General features: G+C 40.6%; 1 protein-coding gene across 1 annotated transcript; it reads right to left on the reverse strand.

Annotated features, from left to right (window-relative positions):
- Positions 1 to 1487: 1487 nt before the first annotated feature.
- On the reverse strand, positions 1488 to 17810 carry LOC121851996 (run domain Beclin-1-interacting and cysteine-rich domain-containing protein-like). Its single transcript, XM_042346070.1, has 16 exons — positions 17345 to 17810; positions 16524 to 16568; positions 15063 to 15158; positions 13784 to 13899; positions 12703 to 12904; positions 11788 to 11889; positions 10339 to 10413; positions 8283 to 8343; positions 7231 to 7363; positions 6617 to 6762; positions 6432 to 6496; positions 5542 to 5780; positions 4951 to 5012; positions 4180 to 4333; positions 3298 to 3391; positions 1488 to 3010 (listed from the first exon to the last, which is right to left on the reverse strand). Exons 1-16 carry the CDS (start codon positions 17808 to 17810, stop codon positions 2859 to 2861), a joined length of 2208 nt encoding a protein of 735 aa, XP_042202004.1. The 3' UTR covers positions 1488 to 2858.
- Positions 17811 to 18464: the final 654 nt, after the last annotated feature.

An 18464-nucleotide genomic window follows, 5' to 3' on the forward strand; every position in this document is an offset into this window, starting at 1 on the left:
TAAAAGATGTATGTAAAAAAAGTGAAGGCACTCTTCTCAGAAATGACACATAAGGGTTAGGAACAGTGGGCTTTGCATCTTTCATATGGACAGCAACATTCAGCAACATCTCCTCTATGGGATCTAATTGACATAACTCTGATTTGCCATTTCCAGGGCCAGTTAAGAGGGCAGTAAGTGCAAGCCCTGCTGAATTATTCATGCGCTTTAACCCCAAGGCATTTCCAGCTGCCATTGCCTCTCACTAGGATGAACATTACCAGTTCCTGTACCAGTCAATGCAAACAAAACCCAAAAGATCAATCCCATCCCACACCTCAAGAAGATAGTGCAAAGATAACCTTATAGTGCATAAATCAGGGTGTTTTTTTAAAAACAAGTTTTAAATGTTTTAGCCAGAATGTTCTCTAAAGGACAGCCTGCGCAGGACAATAATCTTATATTTCTAACATTTAGACAGGTAAAGAACTCCCCCAGACAAAAGTAGTTGATGAACAAATTGATATTTATAAACTTAAAAAGAAAGACCATTAATCTACTGCTCAAAAGGGTGAAGTGTACTACATAAAGGCACACATTGGACAGACATCCTTGCAGCCTTAACTAACTAAAACATATTTTCTGTACATTTTGCAGGTTGGAATGCAAATGGTCCCAAAGTTCAGACTCATCACATTCTTTGGTCAACAGTGAACTTCTTCCTATCTCTCTGTTCTGTTATTCTCTCCTGAAAGCGATGATTTATCCTGGACTCTTCCTATTGTCTGGTACTTTCAGTGAGCCTGAACAGTGAGTATCGACAGACTTTTCCCACTTTGGGAGGCATCAGAGCTGAACCTGTTCCAACCTGACATTCTCTAGATAGTGATTAGCAGTTTGTTTTCACTCTCCCAAGCCTAGTAGTCTTTATAATGCTAGCAAGGATCAGGTCTGGGATAATAAAATAATCCTTGCATTTGATATAGCGCTTTTCACGTCGGGAGGACGTCCCAAAGCGCTTCACAGAATATATTGTAAAGTGAATTGACTGTATATTTGTGGGCGAACGCGGCAGCCAATTGCGCACAGCAATGTCCCACAGACAGTCGTGGATTGAAAATGATCGATTTATTATTGGTTTTGGTTTTGATGGGATTATTATTAGGCGTGTGGAGTAAGGAAACTTGCCCAAGGTTTCGCCCTCTGCCTGGAATTGAACTCAGGTCTCTCGCTTGCAAAGCGAGTGCTCTAACCACTGAGCTACAGGACTCCATAAATTGGGATCCTTGTAGTCTATGTGGCTTACTTTCACATTTGTTGCATTCACAATCGGCAGGAGTGCAATAAACATTACAGTTCTGAATCAGTCAGCCAGCACCTTTCTAAAGTGGGGAAAAGTGATGAATACTAGTCTGTTTGCATTGCTCATTTACACCAGCTCTAAAACCATCAAGTACTTAAGCTTAAAATCAATACATGTATAAATTTTGAAACAAAATCTACCATTACTTCAACTATCCTGAAAGCTTTTACAGTTTTAAGGCTGCTTCACCTAAGTGACCAGTCTTTGCATGCAAGCCCGGAATCAAATGCTAACAAACTATATGAAGTTGGGCGCATCAATCGAGTTTAATCCTTCCGTCACCTCAGTATATCCACTTTTTATAGAGGTCACAAGGAAAGGGATCAGGAGCAGGATCCCTGACTGACTTTTCCCTCCCTAACCTTAAGGAAGCAAGGCCGAATATAGCTTCCAGCATAGACTGGAGACTGACCCTGGGACGTGACCGCCTGTGTGACTCGGTTTCAACTATACAGTGGCTTTCCAATTAAACCACTGGGGGAAGTACAATCAAATGGCCTTGATAAAATAACTGTACAAGACACAAGCACCCCGGATCTCTTACAATGTGGCGCTTTGATGGTTCAGCGCTTAGAGGCAGTAATGACCAGGACACAGCAATGGTTTCTTTTCAATCATATATAGTATTTGATTCTTAAATGGCAGCACCCGCCCCATTCTCAGACCAACAAAGGCTAAGTTTACAACAAACTCCTTCTGCAGGCCTCATTGACTGCCTGAGGTACGTTACACTAACTCTTAACAGGGTGGCAATATACTAATCAGCACCATGGAGCAGAACCTGCATATTCAAACATGGTTTTTAAAGGATTTTTTAAAATAAATTAATTGATATAATGACATCATTATCCCTGTGGTTCCTGCCCTCAAAACACCAGGTGAGGCCAGTGTAGCATAAACTATAGTGCTGCACCTGAACCAAGCAATATTGGGCATCAGTCACAATATCAGCTAAAAGCAACAAGAGTACACAATACTAGAGGCAGAGAATTACTTTACTGCCTTTATAACTTAAAATTGCTCTTTATTTACCCGCCATGACTTCAATGTTGAACATATCCTCCTTCATCCAGGATAAATAGGACACAGATGAGGAGAAAGACAAGATGGAGGAAAGTGGATGGAGGGAGTGAAAAGAGTGGAGACACATTGAAGATTTAGCTAATTGAAAGCATGTGACGTAATCAGGGCAGGACAGAAACCTATTGCAACAGGCCAGCAAGTGATTGCTATTACGGTTTGCTCCTCAGTCCAGCCTCAATGAAATGAAGCAAAGTAGGCAATATCACTCTTCTAAATAAACTCATTAAGCAGCCAGGATGGACAAGTAAATTATTAACATTCATCAGCACAAGAAGGAGCACTTGCCAAGGTGTCTGCATCTGGCAATACAGATTGCATCTTCATTATAGCACACAGAGGACAGAAAGACTAATACAAACTCCCATATAGAGATAGTGCATCAAAATAAATTGAACTTCAAACATTCAAATGGTCTATAACCTCCTCTCACGAGTCACAATCGCTGCTTTCTGGGTGCGTCTTCTGGATCGGAAAAGTATAGTTCAGTGTTTTGTCTGGCAAGCAGTTCTCTCCGAGCTTGCAACCTCTCACACCGAGGACACTGATCGGACGTGAAACAGGATTTGTGATAACACGCTTTACATTCTGTAATGAAACAAAAACAGAGACATTATTCCAGTTACACATGTACAATTATGCTTCTTAACAATCCTTAATACAGCTTAGGAGGCTCCTTAGACCAGGCAACTAAATCAAGTGTATTCACCAGACCCAGGAGTGCTATAGCACATGATCAGAAAGTTCTAAAACAGTCACACTGTAAATTCCACACAAGAGATATACTGAAACCCAGCAATGTTTTAATGGATGTTTAGTATTTTGAGGTTCCCGTAACAACAGTTTCTTCTTGTGATGCAATTTAAAGCACTTACCTTCACAACGCTTGCATTTGTTCAGCTCAAAAGGGAAGATGATGTCAGTGTCGTCACTGCAGAACTCACAGATGAAGCCTTTTGCTTGACAAAGCTAAGTAAAAACAAACCTCAGTTATTTTTATTGGATACAGCTTCAGCCCCAACATAAATTTCTATAAAAATGTGGGAACTTGACAACCCAGAAATAGGTAAATTTTTCATGCTTCCTTTTAACATAGGGATCTGCGCTGGTGGCCTCAGCCCACCATGTTATAACAGGAGTTATGCCCTGTAGCTGCCATAAATAGTGTGAATAAAAAGAAAAATATTGTGTCAAAAACAGATTGAAGGGCAAATACTTTCACAGTTACAGAATAAATGCATCTGGTGTTGATGGGAGAAAATGAAACAGTTAATTTGAAGGAGTTAATTGAGAAAATTGATTACTTTTGCTTGGAGTCTGTTTGACAGATCAGCTATTCAGAAGCTATTGAGATCAGAAATTGGTCTAATTTCTAGTCTTACTTGAAGCATTTTCGTTTGACACCTATGCCCTCCACTTGCTTGAAAAAGAATATTAAAGGGTATGCAGCTCCCCTCTCAGCCTTCAGCTCTCCTCTCGACTCTCTACCCCCTCCTCGCTCCCTCCCTTCCCTCCCCTCACCCTGACCATTTCCCCCCTGCTCGGGTCCTGACCCAACTGTCCAGCACCTTGGGACGTCCTCCCGACGTGAATGGCGCTCTATAAATGGAATCTTGTTGTTGTTGTTGTTGTATGAGAAGCGAAAAGAGAGTGGAATTCGACAAGGTGGCTCATGTACCATTTACCCACATGGACGAGTTGAGCTGAACAGCCCATTTCCAGGCTGTATCATTCTATGTCATTTAGATGGTACGTACCACACACTTCGCCACATGTGCCAATCCAGTCTTCACCAGCTCCCTGAGCCTACCAGTCAGCTCCCCTTTCTTTACCGCTGTCAGGTCATTCAACGAATACAGGTGGAGGTCCTCAGTAAGGTGGCCAGGTTCTGTGTCAAAGGTATCAAGGAGACTGGAAAGGAAATACAGTTTAATTGTATTGCTGAAGTACATTAAACCAAAAATAAAGCCTTCAAGAAGAAGTTCACAGTTTTCGCATAAGGTTACTTCCAGTTCTGTACAGAAAAATCAACACTGAAAATCAACATCTCACAGGGTTAAGAGATAGTAAAGATCGAAAAATAGTTCAGGTTCACAGGAAAGCTGCAGGCTGGAAATGTGGGAGCAACTATAAGATGTTTACACATTATACAATCACATTGTGAACAATAATGTGTGGAGACTACAGAAGAAACTGGGGAGTGGGGCTGCGTGGGGAATAATTTAAATACATCAGACTTTGTCCAGTTTGGGGTTGGAAAGAAATCAGCACATTATCACTGCTGGAGATGAGCCACATTTTGTTTCACTGAGAGTTTCTATTTTACCAGCCCTACGAGGTGTCAGCATGGCTCATTTGGTGTGTTCGCCTTCAAATACACAATCACTACCCTTTACGCTAAATACCATAAAGTGCTTTGAGATCTTTCAATGTTGTATTAAATGTAAGGCACTGTATCAGATGTAAGGATTATTATTATAAACAGTGATTGAGGAGTCAGTTAGTTTACGCATAAGATTTTCACTCACGTCTTTGCCAACCGACACGTCTTGAACAGATTCTTCATGTGAACCAACTGAATTCTCAGCATCTTTTTATAGAGGACAGGATGACAGGAATTTAGTTCACTCAGAACAGTCAGTTAGAGGACAACAGTTAGTTTAAAATCAGATGAAGTTACAGATCAGAATCTCCACAGCCCTGCAGCCAACAGAAAACATCCATACTTTGCCACTGGAATGCTTACCTTACACCAATAACTCTATTAGACTATCACCTGGGTAGAATCCCATTCTGACCACTACATTTACAACGTACAGTAGATACCAGAGATGATAGATGAACACTAGATAGGTGTCAGTAGTTGAATATTTAGATGCCAGAAGTTATAACTGATAGATAGGATTCATTGTTTCCTCATTATATTTCATGCCAGAATGGGGGAGGTGGAATGTTGCATGAGCAGGAGCAATGTCCGAAGCCCAGTGGCAGGTGATCTACAAAAGCATTTTGGCTTATTTCCAATTTGAGAGGAGAGCTACCAGTTCCTGGTGTTATAGCAACAGCAGATACCAACATTACCAACATAATGATATGTAGAACGGTAAACAATTGCTTACTCTGACTTGATCCAGGGATTTCACTTTGCGATATAAAGCACTGTTGATGTCCTGAACATTAAAAAGCGGATCATTCCAGATCTTACTCAACAAATCCTTGGAAAAGTTACTGACGTAATACTTGCTGAAATCCCATTTCCGCATGATTCGGCTTGGAACAATTGCCTGGGCATTCTCGTGGCAACACTGACAGAAATACTTGCCCAGGTACTCGCAGTAGCGCAACCTCTTGATATAGTCTGGTGTAGAAAGCAGAGACAGTCATTAAGTCCAGGAGTAGCAATCGAACAGCTTGCTTATTACAAACACAAAATGCCGCACAAAATTTGCCATTGATAGAAAGAGACCTTAGCAACACAATAGTGTAAAAGGGGGGAAATTACCTTGAAAGTTACATACATTTCATAACTTTTTACATGAACGTGATCCTTAGAAAAAGTACACCTCCTCCTGAGTAGCAGCTAAACATTATACAGGTAAAGAGTATGTCAATAATAATAATCCTTGCATTTGATACAGTGCCTTAGCAAGTCTTTGAGACGTGTCATAGTGCTTGACAGAATACATTGTCGAGTGGATTGACTGTTTATTTTGTGATCAACAACAACAAAATTACCTTTGTAAAGTGCCTTTCACGTTGGGAGGATGTCCCAACACACTGAGACTCACAGCCCCAAGGCAATTCGCTGTCCCATGGCAGCAACTGTGCAAGGCAATGTCCCACAATCATTGAATGTTGGCACCTAAATTCACCTACAAAATAGTTACTACATTTCACAGTGAAAATCCTGTGAACACTTTAAGATGTTGTCCTAACATGAAAGACACTATATCAAATGCAAAGATCATTATTTATTATTGTTAAGAATCCTAACTGTTAAGTAACTGACCTGGCTCCACTCGGATGCCACATCCTGCACAGCGGTAATTCTGTTTGGCTACGACCACCTTCCTCCTACAAACACAGAAAGTTCATTTTACCACTTGGTTTTATTCTTAATACAACTTTCAGCAAACCATTGTGTTGGTAATAACACACACAAAATGTTAATATTTGTGTAGTAGTAATCAGTACTTGGGCGATGGGTGAATGTTGAAGATGATTTGTGGTCGAGGTGGCGCCCATTCCAGATTTCCTCGGACCCGGATCCGTAATTTGTAAATGTCAGCATGTTCCCCGTCATCAGGGGACACTGGAAAGGAGTCCGGAATTGGCAAAAGCTGGGTAAGGAAAGGAAGTTACATTATACAGAGCAGGAGGAATTGACTGAGGAGAAATGGGTCAGTTCACATACAACATCAGCAGAAACTGATACAAACCGAATCTGAATGTCAAATATTAAGAAAACAGATGCAAGTAGATCCTCAGATTGAACAATTGGAAGTTAGTTACAATGCAAATTGTTACTACAGTAATTGGCCAGATTTAGAGGATCCTAGATATGAAATGGACATTTGATCCTGCTCTACCATTTTATTAGTTCATGTTTTTAAGATCATTTCTGCATACTTGCAATACCTTTACTTCCCAAGTCTCCATCTATCTCCCTTTTAAACATCTCAATTGATTCTGCATCTATGGCAAAATGTATGACATAAATTAGATGCAGGAAACGCAATTGCAGCATTTGGACAGAACTTGCCCATACACATCAGGTTTCCGGGGAGATTAGCCCTTTAATTTCATACCTTCTGAGGAGCATCGTGTTCTGGAACCAGCCAGTCCAGCTCAGAAGCAGCCGGAAGCTGCATCCCCTCAAACTGCCTCAGAAGGCCCATGGCAACAGCTTCAGCCGAGTTTGAATGAAGAAATGAGAATGAGCTGCAACACAGAGACCCACAATTACCATTCAGTAGCTTGCTTGATTCAAATGTCTTCTTTTCATTTCAAAAATGAATATTAATGATAATAAATATTAATAATAATCCTTGCGTTTGATATAGCACTTTTCACATCTTCTAGACGTCTCAAAGCGCTTCACAGAATATACTGTGAAGTGAATTGACTGTATATTTGTTTGGCGAAACAATATTATTATTATAATGAACATTGGGGCTTTCTTCAAAGCAAATTCCATATTTTATTCTCATTAAAATTGTCTTTTTATTGTCATGTAGTTTAGAATCAATATTAATTACATTAACAAAGCTATTCAGAGAGCATAAAGCATAACTAAACTTGTAATATTAGTGTTTTGTTTCAACCTAGAAGCTAGAAACTTGCAGAATCAGTCAGCCACTCAGAAATGGTCCTTTTCCAGTAGTGCAATGCTCAAAACTACAAATAAGAGCTCCCTGATGCCCCAGTAGGTTTAGATATCACAAGCCAGATAGACAAGAATGCAAATTCATCTCCTGCTGACTTCAATGGAGTCACTCCAATTTGCTTCAGCATCCCTGGTTAAGAACAAGGGGGACAAAGCCAGGATCCCAAGCCTGATTTTAGCGAGTAAAGGAGCAAAGGAGGAAATATTTCCAGCACATCATACAAACAAAGACCATTGTAACTGAAAGAAGTTAGGATTGATATAACTCTTTTTTGGATCTTATACTGGTTAGAGTGCAGGCCTCAGTATTACTTTGCAATTATGGTGCACAAACACTCCTTTGCCCCATCATTCTGAAGACGCTTGGGCAGGAAGTTGTATACATAAGCAATAAACTTTCGAGTTTTATCCAACACAATGTCAATGGTACAGGATGGAGCTCTTTAAAATAATGAAACTTTACGTTACACTTACATGGGTGCGGAATTCATCCTAGACTTGTTGCTTGAAGCCACACTCCTCTTTATATCTGCATCTGAAAAACAAAATAAAATTACACCACTCAGGATAGACACAGTGAGGATCATTCAGAAAGACAATTCCTCACAGTCTGATCATCAGTTTATCTGAACATAAATCCTAGATTTTCATCCCTATTTACTTTCTCAGTTGCGGAGAAAAAAATCTTAACTAGTTCCAGTAATAGGGACCAGGAATGACTGTCCAAAGTTGTATCTGAAGCTTCAATCTGCAAATGAAGCGGAAGCAACTGAACTTTTGTCAATTCGTAATCCCCTCCATTAAAAAACTAAACTAACAAGGATCTAGGTCATGTTTCAATATCTTCTGCCAGATTGTTATTCAACACAAAAAAAAGTTAACAATAGGGAAATTCAGGAGTTTGAGTTATACTCTAAACCCATCAACACAGGCCCAAACATAGTGAGCTTCATTATAAAATAACTAAACTACTTTGTGAGGAACAGTGCCTGCTGTGCTTTTTCAGGGGGAGAGAAGAGTTCAGGGGCTCTAGAATTGCTATATCTTTGTTGATGCCATATCAGGACATAACCATTTTTCTAGGCAGTGACGCCAACAATCTGTTAAAGATTGAAGCAGTAAAATGAAATGTGTTATCCAACCTGAGAACCACACTCAAAACAAGTAGCACTAAGGGTTTAGCAATAAGCGACTTCACAGGGAGATGGAGACTGAAGCCAACGAGGAAAGAATGTTTCTCAAAGACACATGGAAAGGACCTTTCCTCAGGGCACGGCTAACAGTTTAACAGTTTCAGGAAACAGATTCTGCAATCTAAATTTAGAAAGTAATCCAGAAGTAAATCACAAGATGGTAAGAATGGCTAGATTGAATCATTGTAGTTTCTGACTCATTATTAGACTCACACAAGCCACAAAGTTGCTCAGCTTGCAGTTCGTTGGGAGAGTCTAAAGGTTCCATTCTAAACCTTAGAGAAGTTTTGCACCAAATGTCTGTACTTCTCAGTACAGCAAACCTTGATCTAGTGGAACAGAGTTTATCATCCCTGACAGGCTGTTGCAAACATTTTATAGTTAGGGATGACTCTGCCTTCAAAGAAATTTGGTGAAGGACAAGATCATTTGCCTATCAGCATTCCCCAAGTGCTAATCAAATAGAGAATTTAAATTAACCGGATTAGAAAAGTATGAACATCATTAAGGAAAATCTTTCCTGTGTATTTCTTTATAACTGTTTAGCATATTATACAAATGTAAGGTTGCAATCGATCTCACCAGACAGACTGTTAACATTATTTCTAAGGAAAGGTCCTTTGTGCAGTCTAACTACAACAAAACTCAGCACGCTCAATCACAGGACTCGGGGAGTGCTACAGATATTTAGTGGCACAAAGCAAAACAATGCATTTGGGGTAAATGGTTCAACGGTGCAGTCAGTGAATGCTCAACAGTGCTCAACACTGTTGAATGGTGTTGATCTCAGCTGGGGTGGTAGTGAGAGAGTTGGAATAAGTCTTGAAATCCTCAGTTTGTCAGGTGGTTGTTAGCAGAAATCTCAAATAGTTTTGAGAGGTCATGGGTTCACACCAAGATGTGCTCAGAATCTAGGCTGGCAGTCAAGTGGAGGAGTACTCCATTATTGGAGGTCCATCCTTTGGATGACATATTACCTGATCGGAACACTAGCTGGAAACAATCTACTTCCATCCCTGTCAATTATTCTCTTAGCTTTCTCTAGGAGGCAGAACAGTGCCTTCAAGATATTCTTCCTTCTACTTCAGGGAGGCACCCAGCACCTGACTATCACTTTGCACAGAAGAACATTTGAAAACACAACTCAGTGACATGGGCAGAGAACACAGATCTCCAAGACTTGAACCCACATGGAAACCTCCTAACACTATTTGTCCGGCCCAAAATTAACCTTGAAACTCTATCAACATGTTTCAAAGGTATATGATGAGCACTCCCTGGGGTCCTGTGAGGGAGGAGGGGAAGGAAGACACAATGACTAATTGCTAATGAAATACCTGAAAACAAGGATGCCATTGATGTTGAGAGCCCATTCGCAGACATATGAATGAGATTTGACTCATCAATACCATCTGTGTGACATAGTGACAACAAGATTCAAATCATTCTAAAGGATTTTCCCAGCAACGATGGTTATAAAGCGAGGTACTACAACAGGCTGGTTATCAGCAACATGCTCACCAATAGACCAAAAGAGCTATCACACTCTATCACAAGAAATGGATCAGCACCTTAATGCTCAACACTTCAGTGTTGAATGAACAGGATTCAAGGAGATTAGCACAAAAAATACATAAACTTCCAAGATTTGTGCTTTAAAGGAATGTTGTCCAGTTGAACTGGTAAAAATAAAAAAAGGCAACTTATCTTTGTGAATGTCAAATCTCAATTGTTTCCCTTCCCCCAAGTATCAGATTATGGGCTGGTTGCCAGACATGGTACAGATCAACCTCAAAAGATCTCTGCTTACCTTTCCCCTCCAAGAAGAATATTCATAAGTTGGTTAGACAACTGGCAAGCATAGGTTTGAGCTCTCAGATTTCAGTCTGGCTACAAAAGTGCAGTGACAATCAATTGACAGCAGGGGTGATTGGTGGAGGCAAAATGTGTTGTAAAAAGGTAATAATTTTAACAACCTAGGCCCAAAAAATGTTTCTGCATTGGCTGAATACAGAATAGTCCTAGGAGTGGAACGAACTATAGGTTCAAGTGTTGAGTAGTCAATTGTCGAAAGATTTGTGATCTCAGTAATGTAATGTACGACTTATACATCCATAAAAACAAAAGGTACTTGGTGTGGATGCAAGGCTCAGAGCAACCAAGCACAATTCCCATTAACGGTTTGGGGAATGGAGAGTAACAGTACTTAGAAAATGGACACTGGACTGATTGACCACAATCGTTTTCAGTCTGAACATTTTTAAGTTCCTCACTGGACAGAAGACATAAGGAGGTGATCCTATCCTTCAGTGCTTAAAGGCATGGACATTTTTGAACTGTGAGCGTCCAAATAAAGGATGAGTACAAAATTAGCAAGATTACCATAATACCACTTCCAGAGTAGCAGGGATAATTGCCATTAAATATAGAAGAGATCCATGAAGATCTGTTTAATTGCTTTCAGGATAAATATAGAAACAATTTATCAAGTATACTGAGAGGCTGAAGGTTCCAGTGCTGCTCGGAAAAATCACCTGTGGAACAATGTATGTTGTAATGATGGGTCAATACCAAGAACGTTGTTAGCTTCCCCAAGCAGCTTGGACAAACCTTCAGTTTTATCAACTGCATATTTATTTCCCTGTGTTAAATTCCCTTCTCAAGAACTTAGTGAGTTGAAATTCTTTGCAGTCTGCTAGAAAGCTTACCAGAACTTTTTTTTCCCTCATTCTGAACTTCAGGTTTTATGGTAAATTCAGAGAAAGTTAGATAATTTGATACGAAACCTTTTAGCTCAAATTCATCCACTCCATCTGTGGATCCTGAATCAGTCAGAGGTGCAGAGCCGTGTGAGCTGATGGGAGACCCGCTCTCAGTGGTGGTAAAGGCTGTGGAGGGGAAACAGAAAAAATGTAGTAAACATTACATGCACATTACTGTAGTCAACTGGTCAACTGAAGCACTAAACTCAGTAAGTGTACCATACAAAATGCCCACTGTGTGGCACTGTGAACAACTAGTTTGTGACATGCCCTGATTGACGTTAATGTTTCGACCTAATCCCAATATTCCCACGTCACTGATTGACCCCTCTTTCCCTGTTGTGCTTTGCACCTTGCACTACTTGGGTCAGGTTACTTTGGAGATTTATGCCAATGAAAGTATTGCTTTTATTTGAGTACCTCTGGTCTTGAGACATTTCTTGTGCTATTTTGAGGGGGCTGATATCACTCTACCTTCTACCACCAGATTCATCTATACAAGAGGTGAGTGACCACAACTTTTCCCCCTTTCCCCATGGTGGTCTTTTGTGTGTGTGCATTGGGGTGGGTGGGGAGCATGTAGGGGAGGGGAGGCAGCTAGAATACTTCTGTGTCATCATTACAGGCCTTCGCTTTCTTTTACAAAGAAAGGATGAAATAGTCCTGGCTCTAGACTTCTCTAGGGTCCCTGTAAATGCCATGGGATTAAGTGAGGCAGAGTTGGTTCTGAGAGATTTCTTTAAGAGAAGCACTCTGTTGTGCAGCTCTGAGCCAGAGTCCAGACTGAAGACCAAAAGAAAATATTACAAAAGGGGAAAGTTTATGTCTGCCAGGGCCAGGATTTCAATTTTCAGCTACAACTACATTGTAGCATCAACAAAAACCTGCAACAATTTAACACTCATATAGAGTTTCTCTCCATTAACACGTCATATGTACTGTCAGACTCGGCATCCTGGATTCCCGGCGGGAATTTCTTGTTCCGGATCTGCTGACGTCGAATGCGAATTTTCTGTTTGAGCTCCTGTATTTCCTTGTCACTGTCCTCGTCGTCGTCCTCCATTTGCTTCTTCATTAGATTACACTTCATCAGCTCAATGGCAGCAATCAGCGACTCTGAGATACTGAAATGAGCGTTCTCCTAAGAAGAGCACACTAAGACTAAATGTTAATGGAATCCGATTTCACAAAACATTATCTGTTGCTATAATTTAGTAAATGAAATACAATTGAACTTCTGAAGGTGAAAACAAAATCCCTATTTCTTTGAATTCCATCGCAGTCTGCTGTCCTGTTCAAATGTTGGAGATGACGTCCAAAAGCATTCACTGGATGAAAGCATAAAGCTGGAGGTGGATATGTCACACAAATTACACCAGAAATGACAGCTCTGAAACTTTAAACCTCTCTTAAGAGCTCTCTGTGCAAGCAAGTGGTTTAAGTTTTGCACACAAATGCACAGTCAATTCACTTTACAATATATTCTGTGAAGCGCTTTGAGACGTCTCACTACGTGATTAGGCGCTATATCAAATGCAAGCATTATTTTTATTAATATTATTGTTAAGGGAAAGGCTGGAAGTGTCTGTCCACGTATTAGTTGTGATACTTCTGCTGAAAGAAAGAAAAAGGCAGTCACAGGTAAAGGGATCTATCTCTCTTTTAAAAAACATACAAAGAGCAGGTTGAGCGATCAAATGTTGTCCATTTAAAAAAAAAAGCATCAATAAATCATGATTAAGCCTATGTAAATCACTTCCCTTCCACTTCCAGGTAAATTGCCTCATTCCTCCAGGTAAAAAGTTACAGCCCCAGAAAAACCATTTGCAACCATAGAAAAACATGAGCCCTCAAGCAGAGTTCATGAAGTGGAGGGACGTGGAGGAGGTTGGACCTAGTAGAGCGGAGGCAGCGGTTACTGCTGTGGGGAGAGAAGAGAATAGAAGAGAAGAGAATGTCCACCACTATCCACCACACTGCCACACACACACTATAGCGAAGCAAACATTTTGAAGATTACCTTTTCCAAATCAGCACAACTTCCAAAATCCTGCTCAGACAGGTAGCTGATCAGTGACTGGCCTTGGGAGGGACGACGGAACAGTCCATCAGAGCTGCTTATATACTTCACACCTTCTGTGGCAGAGGAAACCGTTTTAAGTTATGAGTCATAAGAGCCCATATCCATATTGGCCGGAACATCTGAACATTGGCCTCGAATTTACCAAAGTGGATGTTGAACATCTATACATAGACTATCAGACTATTCAGTGATGTCACAAACTTCCAAACGGGCCAGAATGTCTCATGGAGAAGCTCAATACTTTGGAATGAGATAAATAGCCAGGACTGGAACTTGTCAATTCCAAGTGCATGGGTCCAGTTGCCAGCTACCTTCCAACAACAAAATCCTGTTGTGAAGTTTATCATGTGACAACACCTAATCTTTACAGATCTTAGCCCACAAAAGGATACTTATCTGTTTTAACAGAGCATGTGATAGTGATTTTAGGAATTTGTAAAGGAAAAGTTAGGCAAACAGACCAATTCTTATTAGATTAATTGCACTTTCTCCTATTTTTAAACGTGAATTCCGTGATAAAGGTAAGGAATATTAGTGGTAGGAAATGGAACGGTTTCCAACTTTAAGAACCAGTGTCAGTAACTAGCATTTCCAGGATATGTACAGCACAGGTTGGTTGCAGAATAAAGCTCCCTCTAATTATTCCACCAATGTGCTTCAACCCCAACAACAACAGCAACTTGCACTTATATAGCGCCTTCCACACCGGGCGGCGTCTCAGAGCGCTTAACAATGGTGGAGCCCAAGGCCGAGCCAGGGGGGGGGAGAAGGTGACCGTAGGTGCGATCGAAAAGGAAAGTCTTCAGGCGCGACCTGAAGATGGGGAAGGAGGAGGCGAGACAAAGGGGTTGAGGGTGGGAGTTCCAAAATTTCGGGGCGAAGTGGCCGAAGGCACAGCCGCCGATGGTGGAGCGGAGGATTCGGGGGACGTGGAGGAGGCCGGACCCAGTAGAGCGGAGGCAGCGGGTATTGCTGTGGGGAGAAGAGAACAGAAGAGCACTCCCTGTCTCACCAATGTACACTCCTGTCCATCCCACCACTACACACACTCTATCAGTTATCTTGTGGTGCCTGTGTCTAAGTTTGACAGTTTAGTACCCAAACCCATTCACAAGGGATACTTAAGAGAACATTTCATCCAATCATCTACTCAAACATTTGCACCAATAACCAATACTTAAGCTTAAGAAAATCAAATATTTTAAATATCACTCACCACCTTCCATGTACGGTGAGCTCGGAGTGCTGACCTCACTACTCTGAGCTGAGAACGGGCCATATTCCTTCATGTTTGGGACATCTGCCTGGGATTCTAAAAACAAAAAATTACTGTCATCTTCATGCTCTTATAAAATGGCGGAACAGGCTCGAGGGCTGAATGGCGTACTCCTGTTTCTATGTTTCTATATTAAAATGTGTAGGTTTAACTGTAGTGATTTTCATTCTTTCAATAATTAAGAATCTGTCCCTCTAGTCCAACGTTGTTTGCATTCAAAGAACACCTTTGGATGTCACTTTGTAAGGCCTAAAACTTTTAAAAAGGACAGCAAACTGCTCTGGCATTCAAGAGAATAGGCAAAACCGAACAAAATGTTTTAACCCTCTGGGTGCCTATAAAATGATTTGTTAGCGTGCTGAACCAAAAGCAGGCAGAGTGAAACGAGTCAGATGTGCATGGGTTTTACTTGACGACCATTACCAAGTGTCAGTGAGACCAGTGACTGGGCCACTCAGATGTTGCTCAAGCTCAAGTTGAATTTGCTTTGATAAAGAAATGTTAAATATAACCGATCCATGGATTAAAACTCGATGGAAGTTTTGTCAATGAATAGACTCATTATGTGATAAATTTGATGACAATAAAGTTACAATGCAGTGAATCCATCGGGTTTCGCAGGGGCAGCAACAGAGTGACACAGCCCTCTCGTTCTACGTCTTTCTATTTCCCTCATCCAACACTACAAAAGCATTATTCCCAGATCCATAACACAATAAGGGAAGAGACGCAGGCTCCCTCTTTCCTCCAAATGACTTGCTCCAATTCAACATTTGTGGAACTGACCAGATCTCATACCAGAGGCTGGTCCATGGAATGGGGAATGTAACTTTTTTTTCTCACAAGTCAGACTTAACGCTTAAATTAACCGCACCATGCAATATCAAGTGAAAATGAGAAAAGATAAAAAGAATAATTCACAATACAAGTAGGGCACAGAAGTGGTACAACTGGTCATATCGACAGGCACCAGCCGAAGCCCAAACTCTAAATGGGCTGCTTTTAAACACCAAAGAAAACATTTAGAATAATCCTTAAAATCTTCCAAATGATTCCTTCAAATTAGTGTATCCCCCTTATCCTAAGGTGTGATGGGTTTATATTTTAACAGAAAAGCTGAATTATTTTGTTCTTTCTTGAATGATCGTTGCTGAATATTGCACGTGTTCTTTATAAGTTAAATGGGTTAAATGGGTTTGTTGCATTGTGAAAGCACAGGGTAGAATAACAGATGCTTTGTGGTGGTGCTCAATGGCAATCTTAGAAATGTCGAATAATCAACAGCTCCAATTCTGTGCTCTGTATACAACAAAACTGAAAGAAATGGTGTGATGAACTGTAGTAAAGGCTGCATGCTGCTTCGTTATACTGAAATGAAATTTGCGACAATTATTTCCAAACCTTCCACTGGATCCTCCACTATAAGAGTGATTTCTCGGATGTCTCCTTCAGAAAGCCAAATACAGGAAACGAGAGGTTAAAGTCAGAACCATTAATGCAGATTAGATTCTTGACCCTCCCTCTCTCAAAACATCTCGAGACAGAAGTGGCTCCATAGCTAAGGAAGGGGAAGGGATAGAGGAAGAGTGACAAAGACCTACAAGATCTACTCACTGACATATCTCACAGCCGTAACAATCAACACTTCCTCAGGAAGAAACTTGTGGAATGTGGAAAGGTAACGTTTTCAAGTTTATTTCTTTCCCAACTCCAGATGATCAACCTATATTACCTACCTCACTAGAGCAATGCCAAGTGTTGATATCATTGGTAGCTGGGTCTATACAATTCTGTCATAACAAGATAATTATTCTTATTCATCGCCTCCCCTGTGAAGAAACATTTTTGTCTTAAAATTGACTTGTCTTTCACTTTCTTGCATCTTCCAGCATCACAAGCAACCTTGGAGCCAAGAGGCAGTGTGGAGCAGAGCATCAGAATATCCTCGGAAGTGTTTGGTGATGTACATAGTTCAGCCAGTGACACACTGGAAATTGCAGCCCAAACCTGTCACCATCTGAGATTTACTCTGCCATCGGAACGATCGGGAGTGGAGGCTCTGGCTGATTTTCTATCTACTGAATAGCCAAGTTCAGGTCAATTTTTCCTACTTTAATCTTTCATTCATCAAAAGAAACCCCATGATATTAAATACAAACAGGTACACATTAAGGCACGCAATGAAGAGATATTGATTTAGAAATCCCAGAACCAAGGCTCACCTGTCCGCGATGTCCTTGCAGCTGCTAAACCTGTGTCAGAATGGGAACGAACATGGCTCTTCTTGAAACTGCCGTGTCGTTCCAGGGTCTCAGCCTCAGAGAAACTGGAACGTCTTGGGAGAGCCAGCAGAGTGGTACTGCAGCTAATGGTAGGAACTTGTTTTGTAGGTTTACCTGGTGGCTTTGCACACCCAGAACCAGAGGAGGTACCACTGCACTGGCTTGAACTGCAATCCCTCCGCCCTAGGTTCCCAATAGCCAAGTACTCGGGTCCATCATCCATTTCATTTGATCCTTCATCTTGTACTTCATTCCACGTGTCCTCACTGTGGCTAATAGGAGTACTGACTGTTGTTTCACTGACAGGAGAAAATGGCTCAATAGCAGGAATGATATTGAATTGTGGGATTACGGAAACCTGATTAGACACTGGCACGTCTTGGGAATCCAGCAATATTGGAGACATTCTCTTTTGGGTTCTTGTTGAGGGTGGCTTGCATTGAAGAAACTTGCCGATGCATTGTCTGTTTCAAGAAGGCATAAATAAAAGAGAAAGATTTTTGTACAGTTCAAAGGACATAAGTATCAACACTTTGAGTCGACACACTAATTTAAAATTATGTTTTTAAAGCTCACCATTTTTAAAAGTACCTTTGAATTCCTGAAGGATGCAATTATTATGTCACACTTGAAAATATTAAACTGTAAAAACTGTTCATTTGGAATTAGTAGCAAGATCATTATTATTATATTATATTATTATCATTAAGCCAGAGTCTAATCTTTATAACTGTTCATCATTTTTAAATCAAATGAAGATTCCTGGCATCTATGCAGTTTTCCCTTCCTGTTCTATGTAAATTCCATGTTGGTATAATCTGTTTGTTACACACCTATTGGTGTTTATGTTTTGATAAAAGGCATGAATTTATTTCATTTTCTGAAGACGTTCTAAATCTATGTTCAAGCTTCTCACAAAGCTATAAAATCTATGAGTTGGAGGCAAGAGGCTTTCAAAGCACTCTGAACATTAAGTATTCTGAGCTGTTACCTGGAATAATCCCACTTAAGAATGTATGCAAGGCTGGTATATGAAAGCAGTATGTCTCCTCTGGACTCC

Source organism: Callorhinchus milii, unplaced genomic scaffold (genome assembly GCF_018977255.1).
Source record: "Callorhinchus milii isolate IMCB2004 unplaced genomic scaffold, IMCB_Cmil_1.0 Scaffold299, whole genome shotgun sequence".
NCBI classification, from domain to species: Eukaryota; Metazoa; Chordata; class Chondrichthyes; order Chimaeriformes; family Callorhinchidae; genus Callorhinchus; species Callorhinchus milii.

Excerpts from the sequence above, each read along its gene's own strand:
- LOC121851996 (XM_042346070.1), bottom strand. The coding sequence starts at position 17,810 with ATGTCTCCAATATTGCTGGATTCCCAAGACGTGCCAGTGTCTAATCAG. Across the intron at positions 6,497-6,616 it reads AACATTCACCCATCGCCCAA|GAGGAAGGTGGTCGTAGCCA; the intron begins GTACTGATTACT and ends CTGTGTTTGTAG. Across the intron at positions 3,011-3,297 it reads CAAATGCAAGCGTTGTGAAG|AATGTAAAGCGTGTTATCAC; the intron begins GTAAGTGCTTTA and ends GTTTCATTACAG.